At 41.0% G+C, this 27,042-nt stretch overlaps 1 protein-coding gene across 2 annotated transcripts in view; it reads right to left on the bottom strand.

Annotated features, from left to right (window-relative positions):
• Positions 1 to 1,711: 1,711 nt before the first annotated feature.
• Positions 1,712 to 27,042, bottom strand: part of usp53a (ubiquitin specific peptidase 53a) — a 30,996-nt gene continuing 5,665 nt past the window's right edge. Inside the window, exons 2-17 of one of the 2 annotated variants that reach the window (XM_004554436.4) lie at positions 23,454 to 24,124; positions 22,661 to 22,753; positions 22,326 to 22,460; positions 20,133 to 20,243; positions 19,200 to 19,282; positions 18,891 to 18,975; positions 18,248 to 18,394; positions 16,804 to 16,953; positions 14,787 to 14,955; positions 13,587 to 13,733; positions 12,195 to 12,332; positions 8,938 to 9,697; positions 8,083 to 8,150; positions 4,105 to 4,171; positions 3,279 to 4,003; positions 1,712 to 3,186 (exon numbers count right to left, since the gene is read on the bottom strand). In XM_004554436.4, coding sequence (XP_004554493.1) covers positions 3,110 to 3,186; positions 3,279 to 4,003; positions 4,105 to 4,171; positions 8,083 to 8,150; positions 8,938 to 9,697; positions 12,195 to 12,332; positions 13,587 to 13,733; positions 14,787 to 14,955; positions 16,804 to 16,953; positions 18,248 to 18,394; positions 18,891 to 18,975; positions 19,200 to 19,282; positions 20,133 to 20,243; positions 22,326 to 22,460; positions 22,661 to 22,753; positions 23,454 to 23,597 — 3,099 coding nt within the window. In that variant the 5' untranslated portion in view covers positions 23,598 to 24,124 and the 3' untranslated portion in view covers positions 1,712 to 3,109. The remainder of the gene's footprint in view (positions 3,187 to 3,278; positions 4,004 to 4,104; positions 4,172 to 8,082; positions 8,151 to 8,937; positions 9,698 to 12,194; positions 12,333 to 13,586; positions 13,734 to 14,786; positions 14,956 to 16,803; positions 16,954 to 18,247; positions 18,395 to 18,890; positions 18,976 to 19,199; positions 19,283 to 20,132; positions 20,244 to 22,325; positions 22,461 to 22,660; positions 22,754 to 23,453; positions 24,125 to 27,042) is intronic. The other variant, XM_004554437.5, reaches the window with a different exon arrangement.

The raw sequence follows: 27,042 nt of genomic DNA on the forward strand, positions 1-27,042 counted from the left end.
TTGCCCCACTGTAAATTACATGGATAATCAATAATATGACACAGTAACAGCACATGTAAGTGTGGTTGTGTTAAACAGCAGCACGGACTCACTTCAATCAATATTTCTAAGATTCTCGGCCATTTGTTTTGTGTCATTTTTTTTTAGGACCGTGTGGGCTGGACTGAGGTGGTCCGTGGGCCGGTCCTGTTTTTTTGCCCATGTCTATTTTAAGACATCTGCAGCACTCCAGAGGAGACAAATCCTGAAATATTTTTGATTAATCTTTATTGTTTCTGTGTTGCATGTTGAGGTCAGTGTACTGGAAGATTAAAATATTGTGCAAAAAGCAATTATGACTTTAATAATGGATTTTTTTCCTCTCCTTTCCAACTAGAAATCCTGTAAACAAGGAAAAGACTGAGAACAGAATAAATACAAAAAAATCGGTAATACCGTTCAGCAAATCGCAGGCAGGCATGGTGATGAAATCAAGTGGAAGTTGGGGTGCAGATAGTGGTGCATGCCTAAATCTAGCTGCACGATGATTACAAAGTCCTCTACTCCCCTCTTCAGGATAAAAAAACAAAATTAAAATAAATCTATCTTTATGTATATGTTCATATAATTAATGCAAACAAATAGACGCTGCAGGTAGCGTTAGAATACTTGTATAACACTCCCTTTGGATGGGTTTATATAATACTTTCCCATCTCCCGTCGAGGTATCAATTTTCCCCATTTATTATTTATTGAGGCTGTTCAATGACATACAAGCTGTAACTTGGATTCTACAGTCACGACCATTTTATTACTTACATTCTGCATAGATTCACCAAGGAAACGTTCCTCTGACGTGTTCATCCATACTGACTTGTCATCGCAATTCCTGCAGGTTTGTTGGCTGCATATCCATGATATGAATCTTTTGTCTAATTAGATGTTCTGCCTGAAACCTCAGTATGGAACCACAATCAATAGGACTAACGTCACTATTTAACCACCTCCAACCAGTCAGAGCACATGTTACCCCTCCCTGAACCTGGTTCTGCTGGAGGTTTCTTTCTGTTAAAAAGGTGGGGGGTTTCTCCCCACTGTCGCCAAGTTCTTGTTCAAGTGGGATTGTTGGATTGTTTACAATATAAAATGATAAAATGCCTTGAGGAAAACTAAACTGAAATATTTGTACACCCATTACCTAATAAAAATGGGCAGTTGCTCTCTCTGATGCCTTTCGCTCTGTGAGAATTAAACCATACTGGTCACTGATGTATCTTGAGAGAGTTCTGTGCTTTGGTGAAAACTAGAGGGTTCCACAGAGGAGGGAAACTACAAAATTATTACAAAATGTTTTTAATAATATCAGTCCATGTGTGCTAAAGGGGGCACCTTGATAAAGCAAGGTAAAAAAAAACTTTTTTGTTTTATTAATTTGGAAATAGCGTTATTTAAAACACTTTAAAAATTGATTTCAATGGAAAAATCAAAATCATAAAACTGTATATTTGTAGTTGGGTAGCTGTTATATGATATGAAAAAGTGCATTCAAGACACACGACTGCAGGTGGCAGCAAAACCCCACATTTCCCACCAGCTGCCTTGCACAGCGACGTCCATGCTCCAGCCAAAAGGCAACATTTATCATCATGGAGAGTTTATTTGGATAATTTGATTTCTCCTCAAATCCCTGTTCTAAGCTTTGCTCCCCCGAAAGCAAGAGCTGACACGAAGATATGGTTAAGTAGAGCTGTTTATTTGACAACTGTTCAATAAAAATAAAATTAAAACGCTACAAAAATTCTTTAAAATCAAATTGTACAAACCATGGCTTCGATTTAATCTCGCCTCAACACAGAAAAATACAAAAGGCACTGCGTATTAGTCTGCTGAATATATATATATAAAAAACATCTGAACCAAAAACAGTAAACCAGTGAAAGTCACAACACATTATTAGTAACTCCCTTCATAAAAAAAAAAGAAAAAAAAAAAGCAAAAGCCATATCTGATCACCAGATGACACAATTAAATCATCTCGTGTCCTCCAAGTGCAGACGTGCTGCTCACAGAAGCTATCGAAGAATCAAGTGACCAAAATCCAAAGAAATTATTCTTCTAAAGAGAAAAATAACAGAACCAAGGAGTGTGAAAAGAAAAAAATAAACAAGGAAAACAGTGCAAAGACATACATATATTTTTTTTTTTTTTTTTTTAAGGAAAAGAAAATTCCGTAAAGATGATGGGATATGTGCAGGTGTCAATGAGGAGTAAGGATCTGACGCAGGCTTCTACCAACAGGCAATCAATTTAACACATTGACCCATCACCTTTTAAACCCACTCCAACACCCCTCCCTCACTCTTGAACAGTTATTTTGGTATACCAAACCTCTCACGAGTGTCTGACAGAGGCAGAGAAGGAAGAAAGTCCAACGCTGGTTATTTGCACAAGTTCACGCGCAAACAAGGACCCGAGTCTGTTGGCTTTACGGATTGTGCAAAGATGTCTCATCAGCTAAAACCTAATGTGGATGTCGTGGAGATTCACATTCATACGGATCCTTGGGATCCATTTTTTAAGTCGTGCCAAAAGCATATCTAGAGATTTCTGACCACAACTGGAACCTTTCCTTCTAAAACCCCCTGACAGGCAGGTATAACTGACAGAATTGGGGCAGACACCTCAGTCATAACACTGAAAAGAGAATAGTTAAACAAATAAGGGCATTCCACAGGATGTGCAGGAAGAGTGCGACTAGGAGGCATAAACAAAGAAAGAAATCACTTCATCTGCTGTTTAGTAAGTTGGTTTTACGTGACACATTCTTTACCTTCCCAACCCCTCTGCGTCCACAAATCCAGCAAAATATTTTTAGGCATAATTCTGTTTGTACCTTTCTGCTGTGCAAATTCACTGTTCAAAGCTTTTTAGTAGCTAGAAAGCTAATTAAAGACACCTGACATTTTTTTTTTTTAGTACAATCTCTTTGGCATCCAGTTTCATGTCCAACTAGCTGTTATGACAAGTACAAGAGAAAATACCTCTCCACATACGAGTCAATCTGTAGCAGTCGCAGTGCTTAACAATTCCTGTTGGCATCCAGCCATCAGAATCATTCAGTCCATAAAAATCATAGGAAACCATGCTCATCAAGACCCTTCGGAGTAACTGGATTCCACTTCGCAAAAGTCTTAGGAGTGGAAATGCCTGGAAAAACAAAAGCCAGAGAATCAGTCAGAGATTTAAACCAAACAGGTGCATGTGAGGTCTTAATAAAAGTGCGCTGTGCTTTTGCATACCTGATTCTGTTCTGCTTTTGGAAGGTTCTAGTGTTTGAACATCTGTCAAAGGGTGCCCCCTCCCTTCGACATCGCTCTCCCCTGATGACGTATGGTCCTGTGCTCTCACGTACACGGCAGGCCTCTTGTGGTATTTGGCCCGGTAAGTATCTGTCATACAGTTATCCACTGAAAAGTAAGTGGTGGGAAGAACTCGATCTGTCAGAGTTTGAGAGTCTGTACCATCATCGTGTCTGGACTTTGGACTGGGTAACCTCTCGTCGCTCTCGCTGGCCGACAGATCGTTCCTCTCCTGGTCTGACGACCCCGACTTGGAGCTGGCATCTGATGAAAGCCTGTGCTCGGCAGGCGTCTCGATCCACCGCCGGAGGCTTGTGTGCGAGTGGGGAGACGAGCCATTTTTAGGTTCGCTTCGGGAGCTAAACCACTCTGGCACCTCTGGTGGTAAGGAGTGGATGCCAGATGGGTCTGTGCGACTGTTGCCAAAAGTCTTGAGAGGTAAAGGTAGAGGAAAGCTGTGAGACAGAGAGTCTGCAGGGCCAGAGCCATTCTCTTCTTGCTCCGAAAACTGTCCAACAAGGTCATCTGAGCTGTTCCACTCAGAGCTGCTGGTCTTTGCTAAGTAGGGAGGCACAGGGCTGCTGTCCACATTCTTCTCTCGCTCGTCGTCCAGGCCATTGTTCTTTTCCAAGATCCCGGGTGTGTACCGGAGGGCTCTTCTTCTGCTTGAGCGCAAAAACAGAAACATTTATATTTCACTTAAACTTGTGAAAAGTCAAGTGAAGCATTTCGCTAACAACGTGCACTTCTGAATAACCTTTTTTACCTTTGTAACAGCTGATCAGACAACATGTTGGACTCTTGGAGTTCAGGAGATTTTCTCCCTGGTTCATCTACACAAAAAAAATACATTTTCATCAGTACTTTATAACACAAGACCCTAATTTTGTAAAGTTATCACAAACAGATGGTCCAAAATAAGAGCCAGGTAGCATCTGTCACGGGTTTCCATTTGAATATTGCTACAATATCTACTTTATTTTTTTCCTGTCTCTCTCCTGCAGAGACATGTTATCTAACAGGGGTCATGGTAAGGCCTTTTGCCTGGTGCTGCGAGAGGAAGTATCAAAGCAGCTAGTCTGGCAGAGCGCCCTCAAGGCCCCAGTGTACCACTCTGACTGTCTGATCCAGCCAAAGAACATGGGCCCTCAAAGGGAATCTGGGTTCATATCCAGGCCTGTTAAGTTCGAGCCAACAGTCCTAATAAAACAATAAGGACCTTGATTGAACTCTAACTGGTTCATAAGTTCAGTCTAAAAACTAATGAATACAACAACAGACGAAAGTAACAGTCTTTTAACCTATAGGCCAAACATATCCCAGTGAGATGAGCCTGAGTTATGCTGCTAGTACTTGGGGCTGATGGTTGATTTTAGCCATGAGATCAGCACAAACACATGTTTAGAAGCAGGTCCCTGCACGGGGTCGGGTGTGGAGCTTTGCCAAGTTAGCTGGGCGTGTGTGATTTACTTGGCCTGCGCCAGACAACAGCTGACTAACAGGACAAGGAAGGGAGTGAGCGGCTGAGGACCATCTGTGATGTGTCAGCATACCCCCTCACCCCCACCCCCCACCGCTCTCTCAAAGCATTAGTGGCTAAATCCTTTGTGCTGGCATGCAATTACGCCGGGGTCAGACTCCAGACTTTACATACACTATTGCGTTTTTAAGCCGCTAAGACCATGCGACAATTCCCAATTTGATGCTGCTGCTGATTTGTGATGTTGGCAAGCAACCGTAACAATATCAGTCTTGATAACAAAAAGGGATGCAGTTGACGATGATTTTCTCTGTAGAAAATCCCCTCTCCGTCTTTAACGTCACGTGCAACAATGCAGAGAGAAAACTTGAACTTTAGCACTTAGCTGGTAAATCCTCCAGGTTCTGTGATTGATCTAATAACATTTCCAATTTTTCAACATAAACTTGAAAGTATGAATTAAAGTGCTTAAAAATGTGAACACCACAAAGAGAATGAGAAAGCATGAGAAAAAAATCAGTTTGAAAGAAAAGAAAAGGAGCTTTGAAAGTTTAAAACATTTAAACGAGGGTCATCAAGAACTGATCTGGTATCATTTTAATTTGCTGAAGTTTCGTTGACCTTTTTTGACTATTACAAAAAATAGAAAATAAATAGCACACAATGTAGCTTTAAGGCAGTCAAGTCATGATTCCAGCCTTGTGTTGTCTGATGTACTTAAAACATCTGGAACATCAATCAGAAGGGCATGCAGGTTTGCAACTCCAAGTTTCCAAGCAGGGAAACTGAACAAGAAATATCACATAAGTGAATCACAAAAAGTTGGGAAATGGCACGGCTTTTTTATGTTTCAGTGTAGCATGGTAATGGCACGGCAGTAGGTCAAAAGCCGTGGCGTACATGTGTACTCATTAGCATCATTCACTGGCTTGTTAAGTGGCATTAATGAGCCAAGCAACTGGCTCTTAACGTGCTACATCATGGACACAAATAAACAGCTATAAAAGATGTATGCAAACAGAATGTAGAAGGCATCCATGTAATGGTATAAAGGATGAAATTCAGTGACATTTAACCTTTTCTGATTGTCATGTCAGTTTGGGTTTTTTTTTTTTAAACTAGATCAGAAAGCATCATAGTTGACTTTTGGCAACTATGATGATGATGACAAACAGCTGTAACAGCTTCAAAAGTGTATTTCTGTAGATAACTAGTGAGGTCTGCAGAAGCCAGTAAAGGAAAAGTGAGACAAACGCATCAGGTTCAAGTGTCCGTCCAATATGCTGGCAGGCGGGCAGGACGTACGATTTCACAGCGTGTCAAAAGTTCTGTCATTAAGGTGGCAAAAAAGGCCCCGACTCGAATCTCTTTCCTAGTGCAACAAGCCATCAGAAGAACGAATATCTGCGGTAAAAATGTCAACAATGCTCCTCACAACTGCCCTCCCACACGAATGTGCTTTCCGAAAGGATTTTAGTCTTTAATGGACTAGTGGAACCTGCTCAGGCTTCTCTGAAACTGCAGCTCACGCCAGACTACCACCACTGAACTCGTGCCAAATTGACTCTGGACACATTTACTGCGGCTTGTCAATACAATTTGCAGGCAGCCAGGCGTAAATATCCCATACTGATTTCAAAAATAGCTACCAGAGAAGAGTCCTCAAAGGCCCTTTCAGGGTTTTTTTTGTTCTGTTTGTTTTTTTTTAAACAAGGTTGAGCTTTGACAGTTCACAAAGCAACATTTCAAGACATTTGTGAACTACAAGACAGCTGTGGGTACTTTTGAAATATAAGCAGGCCCTGTGAAACATTACAAACAAAAGAGAGGGAGAAGGATGAGTGGATGCAGCTTGATACAGATATAATCATAATTCCTTAACAGCCTGAATGAATAAATGAGAGGATCGATGAGTGCTTGTCCTAAAATTACTAGCAATAACTAAACTAAAGCAATACTACAGTTTGTTTGTTTTTTTACATTTTGCCAGATTAAAAACTGTGTATGCCACAGTAGTCTTTGCCTCCTTGCCAGGGCTTCAGTCACATGAATCTCTCTGCATGTGCTCACAGACAAAAACAAGACCGGCGATGCTTCTGTTTCTCAACTTGCCACCCTTATGTTGTAGCTATATTTAACTCGGCAATGAACCTCAGATCATACCTGCATTTTCTTTTGGGAACTTGAAATAACTGCAGAGCTGTAAAACTGCATTTTATTTGAGCGGTGTTTGAATACCACCTTCTGACAGGTCCAGTCGTGGCATTTTCTGTCTGGCTGGGCACAGCTGGGTGGCCCCAACAAGCTCACTCATCTCCCCCTCCAATTCAGGATTAACTCAGGGTATTTCCATTGAGGGAATTAGCAAGGCATTTTTCATTTATAGTTTCTTTCGCTCCTTTTGCAGTGCTGATAGTGTGCATCAGCAAGCACATGCTAGATAAAGAATGTCAAGGGTGTCCAGGAGACAAGCCCCCTAGTGCTATTCGTGTCACCTTATCTCCCTCCCATCCTACCTAGAGGATAAAAAAAAATAAAAAAATACTGCAACTTCGCAACATGACTCATAGTTAAGACTCATCGTTTCTTTTTCCTTTTAAAACAGTTCTGAGCTCTAAACCCGATTTTCACCCCAGATTTTGCATCCCTGTGAATCTAAAAGTTATTGTACTTCCTGTAGAAAGAAACCATTATTCACCGCAGTTAACAGTTGAAAAGGTCCTTGAGGTTTTTTTTTCCCTCCCCCCTACCATTTTCCATTTGTTCTTCTATTCACTGAAGGACAGCCAATTAAATAAAATTAAACTGAGCCTGGCTAGTATTTTTCCACACCAAAATAACAGTGTTGAAGGTACAAAGCTTGTTCCCCACATGGGCTCATTCTTCCTTTGAGCTCATGTAATTTCACTAGGTGCTGCATAACATAAACTTTACTCAGGAAAAAAAGGTCAGGGCCAGTCAGTCTGGAACCAGAGCGCACACTTCCATACAGTATCCCTTCAATCAGGCTGTGACCTTAACACGACTGATAGAACAATAAATCAAGGAAACTGCAGCATACTATCTTAATGTTTCAGGTCCTTACAACACATGGAAGTCTATTGGGGAGAGGAAGTATCTTCAGTATCAGGGCGGAGCCTTTGTCAGAAACTGATGCTTTCATCTATTCCCCTCTAATGTGTGACGAAAAATGTACACACATCTGGAGATTTACTTGAATAACGACAAAATACTAATTTTTCACTTAAAGCAATAGTTACTTACTAATGGAAATTGTTGAGTACAGCACGTCACTCTTCAATTCATCACTTCTTCTCTGAGGAAAGTTATCCCTAAAACACAAAAAATATAGTTATTATTTGTTTTTTTTAAAAGAGCCACGAGCTCAGAGCAGATAAAGGTGGATAACAACGACTTTAGTTAGAATCTGAGTGCATAGTTGCATCTCCAAAGAGACAGTGCAGTAGCATGATTTGCATCCCAGTATGAACCCAGACATCTTATTGTAAGTGTTATGCTTTTATCTCCTCTTAGATCGATAAGATGTATTAGAGAATAAAAATAATACAATAAAAAAAAAATCACAATTTCACAGTTTTAGTGGCTTCAAGCTTTAACCCAAACCAGTCACAAAAACATCTTAAATCATGTTGAAGAATTAATAATTAAGGAGACTCTTTACTAGCGTACTGTCAACAGATATGCTTAAATAATGCACCGGCTTTTGAAGAAGTCAGCTATCTGAGGCTGCCCCTGCTGAGTACAGGAGTTGTCAGCTATATGGGATCATTATCTACAAACAAGCCCTGAACTACAAATACAACAAATGACAGCCCAGCAAAATAGGATTTGTGCATCTGCCTTGTGTGCATTTATTGTTAAATGAGACCTGCTATTCTTAGATCAGTTTGTTTGTAATGTTTTATTATTTAGAAATGGCAGCACTTCCGAGACTCGAGTCCTTAAATGAGTAGGCCACGAGATGACAAAGCGCCTCTATGATGCTGTCGTCATGCAGGAAATATTGTGTCAGCTTTTTTTTCCTCTGCATCATGCTTCGCAGTGCAGAGTTTTGGTGCGTCTGGGTGATGTAAACCCAAGTGGAAGGATCTGTTTTACCTCATCAGATGCAGCTCAGGTATGGGCCGGAGGTCCTTGGAAGAAATGTTCTCTACAACGGGCGAGTCGAGATTAGCTGAGCCATTGCTCAGTCTATCACTGCTCTCATATCCAGATTCAGTTCTCTGAATCTTCCAGTTGTCACTGCGCACTTTAAGAGTTGCTGAGCCCTTTGCTCTGTCTTTGTCAGTGTGGCCCCCGCGGCTGTCCGAGTCCAGAGAGCTTCGGCTGCCACCTATTTCGTGCTTCTGCTCGTCCTCGTAGATGGTCATCAGGCTCTTTGGCTTACGTTCTTCCCGGCCTCCCCACAGATAATCTCGATCACGTGAGGGCGACTGACTATTGGGTCTCGTCTGGGGGCTGTGCTGCCTTCGTTCGTGACTTACATTCCCGCTACTTAATACGCTGTCTACATTTAGCGCTTCCCGTATTGGCTTCCAAGCTCGACCGGGCCTGCTGCGGCCGTTCTCTATATTTCCAGAAAGCCCTCTGGAGTCTTGGCTGCTGTCTGTATCGTATCCATTTGAGATCTGATCTAGTCTCCGCCTGTTATGACGACTAGTTACAATGGGCACATCAGGTAGCACTTGGTGCCTTAAACGAGAATTTTCATTGGAAGACCGGCCCCCAAGCTGCGGTGTTCGCTCAGTCCGAGTGGGACCTTTTCCTTGGCTGCTGTACAGTCGAGTCTCCAGGTACTGCTTGAAGCCATTCTCTGGAGGTGAAGCTGAGCGGGAGTAGGTCCTGTCGTGAGCTGGGTCTGAGAGAGAGAGAGAGCGAGAAAAAAAATTCATGCAAGAGCTTAAACTAATATATCTGTAGAGGATATTTATTAGAATTTTTTCGACTGGCATGTTGCAGGAACGATATTACAAAAGGAAAGTGTCATAAATCTCATTGCAAAAGGTAAAAATTGACTTAAACTGGCACTTCCACACAATAAGACAGGGCTGTGTTAAGAAAACAGCAGGCTAGGTGGAGAGTGAAGGAAGGGCATGATGACAATGGAGTTTCTGACATTTATGTCTGCAGCAGGCAGGAAAGTGTAAATTACAACCACAAGGAGTCGAGTTTCTTCCATGCTGTGTGCACAGAGGGCAGCCAGCTCATGCACAGACATCCATGCAGATATCGATGTCACCGGTGTGTTCCTACATAGAGTCTGGCCCATAAAGTTTTGGACAATGATACATTTTTTTTTATAAATTTGCATCTTTATATATCTACAGAACACTTTCAGACAATCAGACTGAACTCCACTGTCACTGACTTTCAATTTGAATTCAAGTGGTTCGACAAAGTATTGCATTAACTGTTTAGGAATTACAATAATTTTTGTAAACAGTCTCCTAGTATCTCTATCAAGAAGCATTTGCGTGCTTCCTATCATTCTGGCTGTAAACTTGACAGCTCGAAAAGTTTAGAATAAATTTTGAGAAAACATTTTAGGGGTGTCGAGTTAAAATTTGTCTTGCATCCACTGAGGTCTTCAAGGACAACATAATTTATTGGTCGAAAATGGACAACAAAAACCTTACAACTCAGAAACTATGAATCCTACAAGTGTGCGTTGTATTGTTAACATATGCAAAGATCTTTATACAAATTTAAAAGATGTGACTTTGGACCTCTGGCCTGTCCTTCAAGGGCAATAGATGGATGTGAAAGTCACAGTGACAATAGTGCTGTATGTCTCTTATTGTTTGCATTAACATATAGACATATGGGAATTCTAAATGCCACATTATTTTGGACCTTAGGCCACTTCTTCAAGGTCAGGTAGGGTCAAACTTTCATTAAATGGATTCTAAATATCACATTTAGTTTGAATCCAAATATCATGTCACTTTTAACCTTTAACATCAGTTTTATATTTCACATTTGTCTTTCTTTCAAGTTGATCCCAAATGTGTTTTTACTGTACTTTTAAAAAGAACACAAAAAAGAAAATAAGTATATACAAAATACAATACTATTACCTTAAAATTAAATGCTGCCCAGAGAGTGAGCAGCCTTGGCGGAGGTTTGCGCTCTCTGAATACTTCTTGTTATTGGGCTGGATTACAAATTTTTCATGTTTTCCTTTCACAACGTTGATACTTAAGTCTTCTCCTACATTTTTAAGCAAAATCTGGTACTTTTTACATAAAACAAAAACTAGTGTCATGCAAATTTAGATTGCAAGGATCATCTGTTAAATGCATTCCCCTAACCTAAAGCTGGCAGCTAAAGGCTCCCTGCCTTGTACGGGAGTCATCATCTAAATGACGGGTAAACCTGATCCTTTTTTCAGCGTACAAAAATGAAATTTTATTCTTCACATAAAACTGTCATTCTTGGGAATAAGCCTGCAAGAGATGGAGTCCCCTGCTTTGGATTTTGCTGACTGTGTGGCACAGTTAAATCACTTTAAACAGAGCTGTCTACAGTTTTGCTCACATATACACCACGATACCGGCCTGTTTTAAAAATTTTCTGCTGCCACCTCAATAATGTCAAATGTACACATGACTGTGAATCATTTTGGGAGAAGGGCAAGATGTTTAAATCTATACGGTTAAAGATCATGGAAAAATTCCTCAGGCTACTGAGGAAGTTGATTGAGCTTTTCCTGTTTCGTATCGTCGAGAGTCTGAGAATGAGCTATGATACGGTTAATTTATACTTCTTAGATTAACCGTAGTGTCACCTCTAGAATCGCCATTCATCACAACAATGACACTAGGCTGCCTTAACCTGGTGCATTTATTCATAAAGGGATGCAAGCTCTGTGCTAACACAGGCTACCGCTGTTGTCATGGTGGATTTGGTGTATTATATTGTGCTTGATAATCCCCCCCCACACACTGACACTTAATGAAAGCAATGATATGCTGAAGGAGTATTAAAGTAACCTATATTAATCAGCATACTCATTAAGGCACACTGACTTAATTTGTGAGAAAAGTTTGTGCAGAAATACATTTTGGAATCAAATTTAAACCTTAGAATAAAAAAAAATTAAAAAATTAAAATCAGCATTTGTTGCTCTTTGGTTTGATCTGCTTAGTTTCTGGTGTGTTTAATAATATTGGTGAAGACTACAGGACTACAGGGATCAAGGCAGGCACCAACAGACGTCAGCACCTAATCCCCTTTCTAACACATTGCTCCCAAACAGAGGGTGATATAAGGGAGGGGGAAGGCTGGGCTTTTGTAAAGCAACACCTGGCAATTCTGTGTATGTGCAGTTTTGCAGTCTGTATAGAGCAACCCACCTCTGTAGCGTGACTCCACCCTGTGTTGACCAGTCCTATCAGGCTCTCTTCGGGGTGAATGCGCCCTACGCATCTCTCCTGCTTTCTGGGCAACTTCTCGAGAAATCTCCCTAAGGCGGCTCTTGTGATTGCTTTTCACTAAGAAACAAGAAAAGACAAGAAAGGTATTTGAGACATTTTTTCCCCCTCACTGTGTGACGAGGTTATATAGCCAGCACTTGAATAACGCTGACCCTTAAAAGAAATAAAAATAAAGTAGCGACGGGGCATTTGCTGAATCAGGTGGAGATTCCCACCATTAAAGTATTTTTATCCCCGTGTGCATAGATACATCTATCACCGCTACATCCTTTTCCTTGTCGCTCTTCGTCCCCGGCACCCCCGAGGCACTGAGCAGCTGCTGAGTGTGTAGACACAGGCGAACTTTACGGCACATTGCTGTGCTGATGGGAGAGGAAAGGCAGCGGGGAGGAAACACGGCCATGCAGAGGCTGGCGCTGCATCTCTGGCCCCACACTTTCTTTAAAGCAACGATTGGTCCTGGAATAATGCTGTTAACCATGTGAGATTTTAAAAGGAAGCGAGCGAGGACGAGGTGGCATCTCAGAAAAACAGAACAAAAAGGAAACAAAACATTCATATCATTCCAGATTTTTTATTCGTTTAATAAAAAGAAAAGAAAAAAAAAGCGGCGGATGTTTTTGAGATTCCACACATTCCGCAAAGCAGGAAGTGTAGCAGTTTAACCACACGATGAATCAGTTTGATAAATTTGACTCTGCTACTCCTTAAAACTGCAGCAGCTGCTGACATTTCATTGTCTTGCAGCATCCCCTCCCATAGTGATCTGTTCAAGGACACGAACAACTTCATACCAGCAGAATGTACAAGGATATCAAAGAAGACGCCGTTAAATCGCATAAATAACTCCTCTTCTCAATTCACTCTCCCCTCTGCTTGCAATTAAGCATGTGCATAATGACCTCTCTCTCTCCTCACTAAGGGTCTCTAATCCCTTCTGTATTACTAGCATGGCCAGATTTAGTTTCGGAGCAAAGACATTTAATTATCTCTTCCGCTAGCTGCTGTTCCAGATCTGTGCTTGTCACCACTCTCCGAGGACAAAATATTTATGAATTAAGGAGTCTTTTCAAGGCTGAAAAACTGCCACACAACATGACTCACCTCTCTGTTTGCATCTCTTCTTATTCACATCAAAACATTTGTGTGTAAACCATAAACTAGGTTTACACAGGTTACATAGCAAAGTGTAGCAGTTTGTAGCAGGTTGGTTTGCGCTGCTAATAATTTGATTTAATTTGTAATAGAGGCAAAAATGAAAAAAAAAAAAAAAAGCTGCTTAATCCCTCCATATTCGTTCCCCCCCTTTACCTGTTCCCCGTCCTCCACTGGTCTGAGTGCTGCCCCTGCTGAGGATTGAAGGGGTTTTCTTGAAAAGATCCTGGCCCAGCAGAGCATTCAGGTTCTCTCTGGTGAGGTCCAGTTTTCTGGGGGAGACTGAAACTTGGGACTCAGTGACTAGAAAGAAAGGAAAAATGTTTTAAAGGTAAGGCCATGCATGTAGGCGTGTCCTTCCCATGAAGAAAAAAAAATCCTGTTGAGTGAAGATCAATAAAATAAAATAAAAAAACTAATTTTACCTGAAACTACAACACAGAATTCAATTACAAGATCCACACTGTGTACTACTTCTTGATTTTTGGAGGATGATCCAGTTTAGTCGGGCGCCCTGTCAGCTCTGACGGACAGTGAGCGCTTGCCACAGCCTGGACCTGGGGCACAGCCAGCGTGGAGGGCTGGAGGAGGGTCTTTAAAAGGGATAAAAACCTCCCCAACCACACAAATCCAGGGATATGTAATCCCAACAGGAGAGATGTTCAGCTGTTCACATCAGCAGCGGCAAAGGCAAACAGTGCATTTGATTTGGGAGGTTTTTTTCCTTATTTCCCCCCCCCCCCGACTTCTGATTTAAATTTTACATTTTAATTTTGTTACTTTAATGTACTCGGAGGGAGTATGGAAATTTTTCAACTAAACAGCCGGCTGTGTGAGAATTTAAAAAATACATTTCCATGAAAGATTTAGTGCTCAACTCAAGCTAAAGGTTTACAGAGGCAAATAAGCCACACTTCAAACCCCACAGCAAACATTCACCTCAAACTTGAGACTACATTTGCATTTCAAAACAAACCACTCGGAAAACTTTGGCTACACTTTGCCATTCGACCAGGCGGTAGTAGTAACATTCAGATTTTCTTTTTCTTGGCCTCCAACACTGCACTAAAAAGACAGGCATCTGCACCAATCAGCTTCACTTTAATGGCTGCTTGTTTTTTTTAATGGTGGGACATTATAATCAAATGGGGCATTTGGGATGTGACACCACATAATGAATGCTGAGAAAAAGACAGTTGGAATATCAAAGAGAAACACACAGGGGAGTTTGGATGGTGTCATTTCCACAAAAAGACACTCAATCAACAACATCATCACACCTGATATAAAACTGCTATGACGAGGCTTTTAAATGCCAGCATGATGACCTCTGAGGTTATTTTTAAAACATCGTACCTTGCGCTTCTCCATTAACGGGGTTCTTGCTGTGGGACTGGCTGCTGTTTTGTTTTGAGGCATCTTCTGTGGCGATAGCGCTCCCATTTTGATTGGCATAAAAAAGAAGAAGAGGCTGGAAGTGACCTTTGATACATTTACTGACGACATCTTTCCACCGGGAGCCGATCTGCACCAGGAAACAAAGAAGAAAAGAAGAAAAAAGCAGGGTCAATTAACACATTTTAGCATACCGTATAATACTATACCTTCATGTGTGATAGCACAAAGTGAACCAACATGCATTCAAGGGTATAAATATATATAAAATTCACATGCAACTTCAGACTATGTGTGACAAAATGGGGTGTAGCTTTAATTTGTGAGTGAATATAACACACTAAGGCCAAAGCACACAATCACATTAGCAAAGCTGTGTAAGGTGCGCGTCTCTCCACAAAGGTACCACAAAGGCAGGCTGCAGGCTAACAGATGCTTCTGTGCTCCTTAATTAAGCAAATGACGGGGGTAGAGGGAGGGGGGAGAAAGAGAAAGCAGGTGTGGAAGAGATGGCAAAACAAGGTAAAGAGCAACCAATTCAAAGGAACACAGACAGAGGGGGAAAGGATTTTGACTTGGGGAATGTGCACATATACAATATAGAGGAGGAAGACAAGCCGTGATTGACAAAGCATGTTAGATCAAGGCAAAACAGAGACACATCTGTGTGATTTTTGGATCCTCTTTTCAATGGTGAGGCACAACATTTTTTATCTGAAAGGGCCAAAGACATGTTAAGGGTTAAGACTCTTGGCCAAATCTGCCTTTCTGTTACAGCTTTTTCTCTTAAAGTCTATTTTTTTGCCCTCCAGTTTTCAGAAAATCTTTAAATGAATGTTAAAGCAGATATATCTGTGAGCTTCAAAACAATCTCCAACCTCTTCAGCTAAAACCAGTAAAGCTTTATCTGTTGCTAATGTTACATATCATTTACCACTAGTGCATTAACATCGGCCATGTTCTGATTAATGCAAGTGTCTTTAAGCTACCCATGACCCACCATCCGATCAGAACAGCTAGTGAGTTACTGCACTTAGGATTTTGTGCAATTTTATTTCATGCAATGGAAACACAGTAATTGGGCTACACTGCAGCAGTCATTAAGGGGCTGGGACTTGGGGAGTCACAGAAACACTGGCAAGTTTCATTCCAGGTATGGACTTGGCAGGCGCAGAGTACTCTAGCTCCTCCATCTCAGTTGGGAGGGGTTGCACACGCAGCACAAGCTGCTGATGGATTGACACAGAGCCAGCCGGCCGCTGCACCACAGTCCCCGTGAAAATTGTGAGGATGTGAGACAGAAGGCATGCTTGCATGTACACACCATGAAAATAAATCCAACATTAACGGGAAAAAACAACTAAAGGATGATAGGATTCAAAAGTGAGTGTGCACAAACAAACTACCAGAACACAGACACACAAAACCCACTTTCTACATCATGCACACTACACATTGTAACGCAGCATTGTCACATCTCCTTAAACTTTACCCAGCTTCATAAAAAAAAATAAAAACGTCTTTATTAGCTATCTGTGCTTTACTACTGCAGTGCTCTGAGACTACAGAGTAGAGTGTTTGCAGTAGAAATCAGGCAGGAAGTTGGGAGTTTGGCTGACTCCTCGCTGCCATAAAGGCTCATCAAACCAGAGGCTCATGAAGCGCAATCAATGTGGTCCTTATTGGACGATAAAAAGTCTTTGTAACAGAGATAAGAGACTGAACATTCGGTCTCGTCTGTAGCAGCTTCTGCTTATCTGTTCAGTGATAACATGAATCCCAAACTCGGATTTTTTTTCTTCTTTAGAAAAAGCTTGCACTAATTCTATTCTAACATCTAAAAATACCACAAGGAAGGAAAAAAAAAGACTTTTCATATGTGTGCTGTACAACTTCCTTGCTATTATAATAAATATGTTTCTTATTTTCACATGTGACTCATTTAACATGACTTGAGCACTAGTGCACGCTCTCTCACCTCTTTGACTGTTGCGTCATCAAAGAAGACCCATTTGGCAGATTTGGTGTGGAAGGTGAAGGCACAGTAGTGACGGCTGGAGTAGCAGATCATTCCCACGAGCATCAGCTCTCCCTTTTTGGCATGCTCATCTGTCACCCTGTAGAAGAGCTGTGTATACACACACACACACACACACACAAATGCATCAATTACACAGTTAAATCACCACCAAAGTAAGTTGGAAGGCAGCTAAATGATGCAGAGAGCTAGCAGCGTCAGTTACTCCATTTGTTTACAGATTAAGGTCTGAGGGAATGAACTAGCATTGATTCGGTAATCAGTACAAGTAAAGGCTGGTTTGAATCACTGCAGGGGCAGCATATCTTTCCATCCTGGCTACAGGGGTAACCTAGTACTATGCTGTGTTATTTTCAAATGATACAAAGTGTGACTTGTTTGTCCCTCCCATGATTCTTGTACAGCCAGTTCTCCGGCTCTCACTCACTCACACAAACAATAGATTTCAAAGCAAATGATGGTGGCAGTAAGCTCCCTTTTAACGCCCAATAAAGTCACATGAAATGTGACTCCCCAATGAATAAAAGCCTTTGTGGCACATTAGCGGGTGGGTGAGACTGAAAATTCTTCCCATGTCCTAATTTTGTCTGAGTCGTAAAACGAGTGGCTGAAACGCATCAATCCAAAATAAAAAGATAAATAAATAAATCAAAGTTATGTAAGGTGTAATTCGTATGAGCACGCCCTCACATCAACTCCACTGATCGACTCTGGCTTGTGGAACTCATCCACGTGTGTTGGATGTAAACACTAACAAGCACATATTAAGTAATGTGTCACTATAGTTTATGTTTACTGTGAACATGGCTGAAAATGATCTATGTACATAAACAGAAAGCAGACTTTTATGAGAAAAAAAAGACAACATCACTCCAGCTGTGCATACTTGTGATTAAGAATATATGAATATAAATTAAAAAACATAAAAACAAAAACAAAGTTGTGCTGAACCCCCCCATCTCAGTGGTATCCATTTAGTTGACATGTTCGCTTAGGAAGGGATCCACGCACACACACAGACACACAAAGATGAGAGGAGGGGCTTTTTGACAAGCTGACCAAGGCCAGCAGGGGCTTTTTGATCAGTGGCATGGGCCAACTGGGCATTGGGAGTTGACGGCTTACGCAACTACCCCGATTTACAGAGAAATAAATCCCTACTTTATTTCCCACATATGTTGAATTGCACAAAAAAAAAAAAACAACAACAACAACAACAACAACATCAAAACAGCAGGGCAAGAGGCACTGCTTGTGTAACAGTTGTATAAATAATAATTCACAAATATACTGACACATTCAATAAAATCTCTGAATACTCAGATTAATCCAGTAAAACGTCATAATGTGTAGGATATAGAAACTAATGCATGAGATTGCTCACCGAGGAAAGATTGAGAACAGGCCCTAGTGAGCGGATAACATCCTCAGTGAGGTCCGACTGGTCGGAGTCCCACACAAAGCCTATGGTGACAATTTCTGGGGAGTTCATGAGGACTCGTCTGATCCTGATCTTCTGGCCACAGTTGCTCTGGCAAAAAGAGAGAGAGACGCATAGATAAAGACAACAAAAACAAGTTCAGCTGGTTAGAAAGTAGCCTACGACCACAAAAAGCCCCCAAGAAAATGTACTAATTGGAAAGAGTGCCCTTAAATCACACATTTTACTGAAAAAAATGATTAATTTTGCTGGTTAAATAAGGCAAGATAAGATTTTTTTTGTACTAGAAGGTTTGTAATTTAAATGCTATCGAGTTACACGCAACCAGTTTGAGCCAAAGAATCATGGCATCTGGCCAAATGTGTCAAACGATGCTAAGACTGAATAATGTTGACATTTTAACTTTCTTATAATCTTTCTCACACTTCAGTAATGGCCATTTTATGAAATATGATATGTACTGGGTGTACTAAGTAGCAGCGAGGCCAGTCAACAAAGTTGATGTTTTCCAGATTGCTCTTTCACGCAACATCAATGTCATTTTTGGGTGTAAATGCTTCAGTAAAACTCTGGAAGGGTCACTTACTGGACAGTTACGAAGGTCCCCGATCGTACTCGCTGCTTTTAACACGTCCCCAAAAGACTCATCTCTCCGCTGAGGCGTCTGTTGACTGAGAAAGAAGGCAGTGTAAACAGCACATTGTCAGCAGAACTATAGGAAAGAACAAGCAGAGACAAATAAAGATAAGGCACGCTCAGAGACAAACACACTTTTGAAATGCCGCAGTCAGCAAAAGAAATCAGAGTTCTGACCTTGTGATAATTGAAAGAGAGTGTGGAGCAAGACAAATGACAAAAGGGTGCTAAAGGAGGTTACATACTGTCTTTGGCTTACCAGAGTGCGGTGGTGGAGACATAATGCACCAGCTCTGTAAACGGCAGTGGGTCAGAAGATGCCCCACAGCTACGGCACACACACTGCAGAAGAGAGAGGAGAGAGTGACCAACGTGGGCGACAAACAAAAGGATAGAAGTTACCAACAAATTAACGAAATAATAAGTGCACATGTGATTTCGCAAACGTAAGCACTGCATATGACTGGTTAGCATATCAGAGAGTCACTTTCCAGAAATGGGACAAAACCAGTTCTTTGATTTTTGGCTTATTTCCCTGTGATCACATATAAACTCCGAGCTCTCCAGTATCCTTTTAAGTCAGACAACTGACATTATCAGGCGTACGATTTCAGGCCTCTGTTTGAGGGAGGCAATGCTCATTTGGGCCTTTATAATATTTGCAGGATAGGGTGCCCTGAAGTCGAGGTGGAACCAAATCCACCGACTCTGCTCCTGAGGGATTTAGTCCAAAGGCGTATTATTTGTTAGATTCACAGATAGAACTGGTTCGGGACAGAGACAGTGATGGGCATCAGAGCCACGGGGAAGAGTCTTGTGTTTGTGTGTTTGTGTGTCTGTGTTGCGCCGAGGTGGAATTTATGTGTACTCTCCTGACCAGAAACACCCTCTATATTTCACTGGGGGCGAGCCAGTATCAAAACATGACTGATTGGATTTCTATTGTCTCAGACGGTGATTAATACCTGTGTGCGCATGTCGCTTAATCCTAACACTGTCTAGTGTGTCTGGCTTTTCCACTCAACACAGTAGAGACTGTGCAAACAAAGATTAAACAAACTAAAACACACACACACACACAAAGTGAAGACACAAAATTAATATAACCAACTCGTGCTTAGATAAGCCAGAATAAACAAGCAAGCTTCCAGGGAATATAATATTTATTATTACTTCCTAGCCTCTTACTGACCTGTTCATAAAGTGACATGGCGAACTTCTGATGTGTGATGCAAGAGTTTGAAGTGCAGGCATCTGTCTCCTCAGGCACAATGTGCAGGTGGATCCTCTCCAGTATGTTTTCCTGTGACAGGACAGGAAAACTGTCAGGTATGGGGCTGGTGGTGGGGTGAGGGGGAACATTCCACACAGCCTATAGTTTCTCTCCAATTCAGCGATTTCCAAGACAAAGATTGCAGTGTAATAAAATATATGGCCCATATTATACAGAAACTTCAATTTTAGCAGTCGTGTTGTAAACCTTGCAGCAGAAGGAGCACGTTAAAAGAAGAAGCTCCACTCCGTTTTAGCTCCTTCCTGGTTCTAACGCTTGTGAGTTTATGAAATATTAAGGCTGTGAGGTAGGCCTGCAAAGGTTACAGGCTATACTTCACAGGCTGTTAATCTGACACTAGCCAACTCCTCACATAAATTCTCTGCCAGCACACTGCTGCCAATGCTTTAGAGAGAAAACGCTCAAGGGCAAAGATCTGCGCGGTATTAAGAAATGGTACGTCCACATGAGACAAAGAAAACTTTGGAATTTCAGTTTAACAATCCCTCTTCTGAAAAAGTAGGGACATGATTTAAAACGTAGATAAAAATCTGCAGATCATTTAAATGATGTAAAGCAGTCAAATGCAAAACATCAAACGTTGTAACTATGAAAACATGAAAATATTTTGAATAAGATACCAACAGTTCAGATAGAGCATCATATCTTTTAACAACACCCTGTACATGTTTGGGAACTAAGGAGAGCAACTGCTGTAGCAGATGAAAGCCAAGGGGAAAAAAAGAAAAACCAAGAAGGGGGTTTTGCATTTTGGCTTGACACTGGCTTTAAGCTTCTAAAGAGTTCAGGGCCTCCTTTGTCTTTCCGTTTCATAACGTACCAAATATTTTTAATGGGAACATGTTTGGCCTCAAGACAAGCCACTCTATTAACCAGACTCTTTTACCACTAGAAAAAGCACAAGTGGTGGTTTTTGTGCTGCTGAAATAAGTTAACGAGTCTCTGAGAAAGACGTCTGGATGGCAGCATGTTACATTTCGTTAGTATGTGCACTGATGACCCCCGTGTGATCACAGATGCTGACTAACTCTGAACCACGTGCTGATAATAAGCCCAACAATCATCCTTTTTAGTCCTCATAATGCATCCATAAAAATATTTTTAAATTAGAGAAATTTATTGGAATTCTCAAAAACTTTTAATTACTTACACAAAAGTGGACATACTCCTTTACATATCTACTTCTGTAAGTGTTTCTGGGATCTCCCCCCCTCAGCCAGCCAACTTTGTAGTTAGTTGAAATACAAAATAGCAGGTAGAACATCTCGTAACGGAATAGTTTGCCAACTATTTTTCAGACAACTGCCCATGTGCCATTTTTTCTTAACTATTCATATAGTTTATATGGTTTTCTACATAACACCTCATCATGTGGTAGGTTGATCTGTAACTTATAGGAGAAGCAAAGTGACAAAAATCACACTTGTACAGCCCAATGTGCACGAGTACACTCATCCCCCCGTTGTATTCGCCAGATTCCCTCTTTTGTTTATTCCATTTCTGTGTAATTGCACTTCCTAAATAGATAAACAACCGTTGCGTGGGGAGGGGAACAAAAAAATAAATAAATCAGGATACATCTGTGCCATTTTGGTGTACAGTTTACAGGCACAAGATATCAACATTGTAAGAGAAAAAATTCACTAACCAAACGTGATTGACAAAGTAAAACTTTTTAAACAAATTAAAAGCAGGGTAACAGGACCTTTCCTTTTTGGCTGGAGTCATAGTAAAACTGGGACAAAAATAATTAGACTAGTTGAAAATATTTTTTTAAAGTGGTAAAAGAGCAGAAAAACTGAAAGCAATATGCTAGAACGATAAAGACCATATGAAAGTGATTCTTCAAAAGCTCATGTGCCATACTATGGCAGCAGATAAAAAAAGCGGTTCAAACACAACTCTGGTACTTATATAAGCTGTCATGATGATATTCAGCGCCTATGTGGCTGGGGTTGATGGGAGGGACAGAAGCTGTTTCAGTGACCTCGCCGAACAGTTTCATGGCAGTGCTTCGCTTGAGCTGTGCGGCAGGATAACACACAAACATACACGAATCCCTCCCGCCATAGTGTTGCCACAGGAACTTACAAAGCACTCTGCGGCATCATCCATGAAGCCCAGCTGGAAGCGCTGCTCGTCCTTAAAGGTCTCCGCCAAGGCGTGACGCAGGTTGTCAGAGGGCAGGGCTCGCTCCCGACTGTGCTGGAACTGGGTGAAAATACCCTGAAGAAGAGAGCAAGAACTTGTTTACACCCTGACAACGGCATATTGTGTTTACAGAAAGCATTTGTGTCACATTTACCGCTCAATGCACAGTCTGAATATGAGAGCAGATGCTCTACACATTCATGCTGACAAACAGGAGCTGCACGGTTACTTTAAAGTGTCAGCTCTTATTAAATAGGTTTATGATCGCATCTTACCTTTAATGCACAAAAAATGCACGACTCTCCCAGACAGAAGTGTCCAGGCAGCTGCCTCAAGCTGCGTCTGAAGATGTCCAGATGCCATAGTACCTACACAAGGGATAGAGCAGAAGCTCGTGAGGCTGCCCTTACACCATAAGATGTTGGGCATATCTCTTACTTACAAGATAAAGCAGTCAAGCAAACACATTCATATGCACTTCAAATATATAGATTTTCTGTACCAATCTGCCTATTTACAAAATAATCATTAAGAAAAGATTCACATTTTTCCCCCATTATGAAACTTAACATCTTTTTAGTTGCTCATAACATGCAGGCATGCTACAATAATAAACTCTCCAAGGTCATAACAACGAGGAGTGGGTGAGAGAACAACTCCCTCACAGAAACAAAGCCGAAAGTAATGATCATCTTCGACCAGCTCATCGGTTGTCTCACACACCCTCTGAGTAAGACCGTCCGATGCTGACCTCACTGCGCGTTGGCTGATATAATGAACTAACTCACCAGCCAGTACCCCACAAGAAAAAAAACAAAACTAACCATCCAGAATGAATAAATAGCTGGGAAGCTCTGACAAATACAGACAGTGACTAAGCTTTGCAATTTCCAAATAAATAATGGTTATTTTTTCAAGAGGGCGGAACATGTTCCCAGAGGGGGGCTGCAATAAATAAAGTTATACAAGCAGCAAATAAATTGAAGAAGTTTGGAGGACCGGTTAGAAGCAGTGACCGCCATTTTTGTGCAGTTTTTACATAAAAATGTTCATGAGGTGTCAACAAACCTGCACAGCACTGTTGAGGAAACAGCTGTTCTGGCCAGGCTCGTTGAGCAGTCCTTTGGTGGGGGCCAGAGACAGCATGCTCCCCGGCTGGTAGGATTTCCCCAGATTGCCCCCTGGCTTCCTGAAGAACTTGACCCATGCCATTGGTTAGTAGGGTTGCCTTAGTACAGGTGAAATAGTCAGATGACACGGTGGGTGGATGCTTAGATCAGATCCCCGGAGCCCTGAAGAAGCAGCTGTCCAACAGTCTGAAGCTAAGTTATTCCACAAGCTGCAGCGGCTGCTCTGCTATACATGGGAGTCCAGTCTATGTCTGCAGCTCAAGGAAAAGGTCCTTATATCGTGCCAATTACTTAAAAATCTTCTGTATTAAAAATTGAAAAATAAACACACATGTGCGCACAAACGCACACATACACACAAAAAAAAATTACAATCCAACTCTTCTTTTTGGCCGGCCTTTGTTAACCAGTGATCTAATATGATGCATTCTCAACACGAAGGGACGCATTTCAAACATCTTGTGCTGTTTGTGGTCAAAACTTCATAACAGCTTCAGAACAAATTGTTGACACCTATAAGAAAATCCTGCCACATGGTCCTGGCGACTCTTCCCTTGTTCCCGCTCAGAAGTTCACACGTCGAAAGGTTAGACAGCAAACACGACCGGGCTGTGTAAGAAAAAACAAAAAGAGAACTAGATTTAAAAACACGTTAACAGCTAATGTGGTTTGCTGCTTTTTATCCATTATGCCTTGCTGCTTTAACATACATTTAACACTACTGCACTGGATGAGTGATTCAAAACAATACCACAGGAAGTCACATGTGAAATTTCAGTCGTGTACCTCCAAATTGAGGTCAAACCTGACTGTTTATACATGTCAGGAAAGCTTATATATTAACTTTTACAGCCACCCTTTGCACTGGAGGCGTGTCAAACTAAAGATGGCACTAACTTTGGTTTCACATTAACATTCAGACAAATTTATTATTTCCTAAACAATACAGACAGAGAGCCAACACACACGTAGGAGTTACAGCTCACTAGGCTGCAGCCTGTACTTCATTTAAAAGGCAGAAAAATTAAGAATTATGAATTTTCAAATTTTCTACAGTATAGACAAAAGAAAGACACTTAAAAGAAAAAGAAAAAAGGGAGGGGCGATGGTGACAATTGTGCAAAGCGCTATCATCAGACAGGAAGCGAGCTTAGAGGAAACACTGGATTTTTTTCCCCCCCTCTAATACTGACGCAGAACATCACTTCCCCAGTATGTATCACTTTCACTGGAGGGGATTAACTCTTGTCAGTATCAGTTAATTGGTTAATGTTTCATCCAATTAATAATCCAACATCATATTAAATAGAAAAAAATAAGGGACCAGAATCCAAAGCAACAGATCAGTTTAATTTGCCATCTTGTTACTGGACTTTAATTAAGGTCCTCAATTTACACGGTAATTTGAAACCAGAAAACTACTTCCCTTTCTCTACTCAACATAATCGAACAATAGTTAAAAGACCCATCTGAATAAATTCTGCGTACTTCTCACTATGGGATGCAGTGGTACCTCTGTTGAAATAGAAGCATACAAAGATTGTGGCATTATTTGCAAACACCAATCACAACTTTCACTTTATAAATGCTAAAAATACATATGGGGAGAGAGGCCTGAAAAAGCAGTTCTAAAGACGTGGCTGTACATCAATCAGCACCGAGACACACGGTCTAAAACTGGAGGACTCTCCCGTAGAGCAGGCAGCCAGCAAAGCTCAAACTCAGCTCAACTTGCAATCCTGTTATTTTGGCAAAACAGCAGAAATTTCTACAAAGCTTACATTTTTGCTCATGTGTCAACAAAAAGAAAACCAGTGAATGGGTTTATGGGCTTTTCCACATGTCTGGGATAAATAGCATCATGATTGGAGGACCCAAAAACCTCTTTTTCAGTCTGAAGCATAGTGGAGGCACGGTGGACTTACGTTTCTATCTTAGGAAGGATATAAAGATTTTATTTATTTGATTTTGTATTTTTAAAGAGAGAGATAATGTCGATAACCTGACGCTTATGCATGTAAGAAGCTGGAGAAATATAAGAATATATAGTGTACTGCAAACACAAACAAGTAAATTTATAATTAAATGGTGGAAAAAGAAAGAAAACATGTTTTGGAATAACCATGTGAAAGGCCTTGATCAGGAGGACAAATGGTCTAAAATTCCTTCACATGGTTGTGTAAGTTTAGCAGCAGCAATATTAATAACCGAGTCTGGTGCTACCAAAAGGTTCTATTAACTAGAACTACTTTACTTTTTTCAGCTTGCACCGCCAGTTATTAGTGTGTCCAATAAAGACACACACAAAAATTCAACTATTTGTGTGGTAATTAGTTCAGTCATACCGTGCTTGTCTAGAATTATGACTTTAAACCAGACCAACTTTAATTAGCAACTCAGTTATCCTGATAAATTTTCATAATCTCTTTATTGCAACTGTGTGAACCTGAAGTGAAATAAATAGTTTGAAATGAATTTTAAACAACGTGGGCGGCTGTAACTCCAGAGGAGAGCTCAGTCTGAAACTGCTAGTCAGCTATTTGTGGCCTGACATTTCTAAAAACCCATATAATGCTGCTCCAAGTTTCTATTCCGTCCCATTTTTTTCTTACTTTGTCTGGCCCCGTCACGCTTTTTATAAAATCAGCTACAAAGAAAGACTGCCCTGACCTATTTTTTTTTCCACCATGAGTTGAGCTGTAGTGAGCATTTTAACAAACAATTGAAGATGCAATAAACTGAGCTACACCAACAAAATCTGGAGGGAAAGTGCATCTTGGCCGGAACACATTCATCCAGCAAACCTCTTAAAAGTGTCTGTGTTTATGCTGAACAAGTCAGTGGGGGGTGTTAATATCAGTGAATGGCCAAAGAGGTCAGCATACAGTCAAAACCTTTCAGTTGTGATGTCTTTATTGGGATTTTCACATGGTAGCATTTTAAATGGTAACAGGACATGTCCTTGTAACTTTACATATCTCACATTGTTCTCATTGTTCCAGTACCAAAAAGTACAAAGAAGCAACAATGTGCAACAGTGACTCATCCAATTTTAGTCCCCAAGACCCAAAAAATAGTCGCAAAGAATAAACCTCAAACATTTTGTTATTCAGAGTAAGAAGAAGAAGAAAAAACTGCCCTACTTAGAACAAACAATGAAACTTCCCTCTTGTGACAGTCGCCAGAACCACTGAAAAGTTTCGGCTGAAACTTGCAGGACAACATTGCCATCGTGGTATTTTAGGAATCCTCGATGTATGATGACATTGCAACAACGCAGTTCGATGCAGAATCTAAGTTTGTAAGCTGCAGTTTTGTATTTTACAGTCATCTTCACATGCTCTGACTAAATGCACAAATGTCTCTGCCGTTGTACTTTGCAACTGGGCTCCTTGGCAACAGCATTCCAAAGCAATCACTTAAGCTCAGAGTTTCTTAAGAGCTGCTGTTTTCGGATTTGCTTCAGGGCTGGACTGGCAAATGGAAAACCCACCTTTGCCGATGACATCACAAGTCGGGACAAGTCT

This window comes from Maylandia zebra, linkage group LG3 (assembly GCF_041146795.1).
Source record: "Maylandia zebra isolate NMK-2024a linkage group LG3, Mzebra_GT3a, whole genome shotgun sequence".
NCBI classification, from domain to species: domain Eukaryota; kingdom Metazoa; phylum Chordata; class Actinopteri; order Cichliformes; family Cichlidae; genus Maylandia; species Maylandia zebra.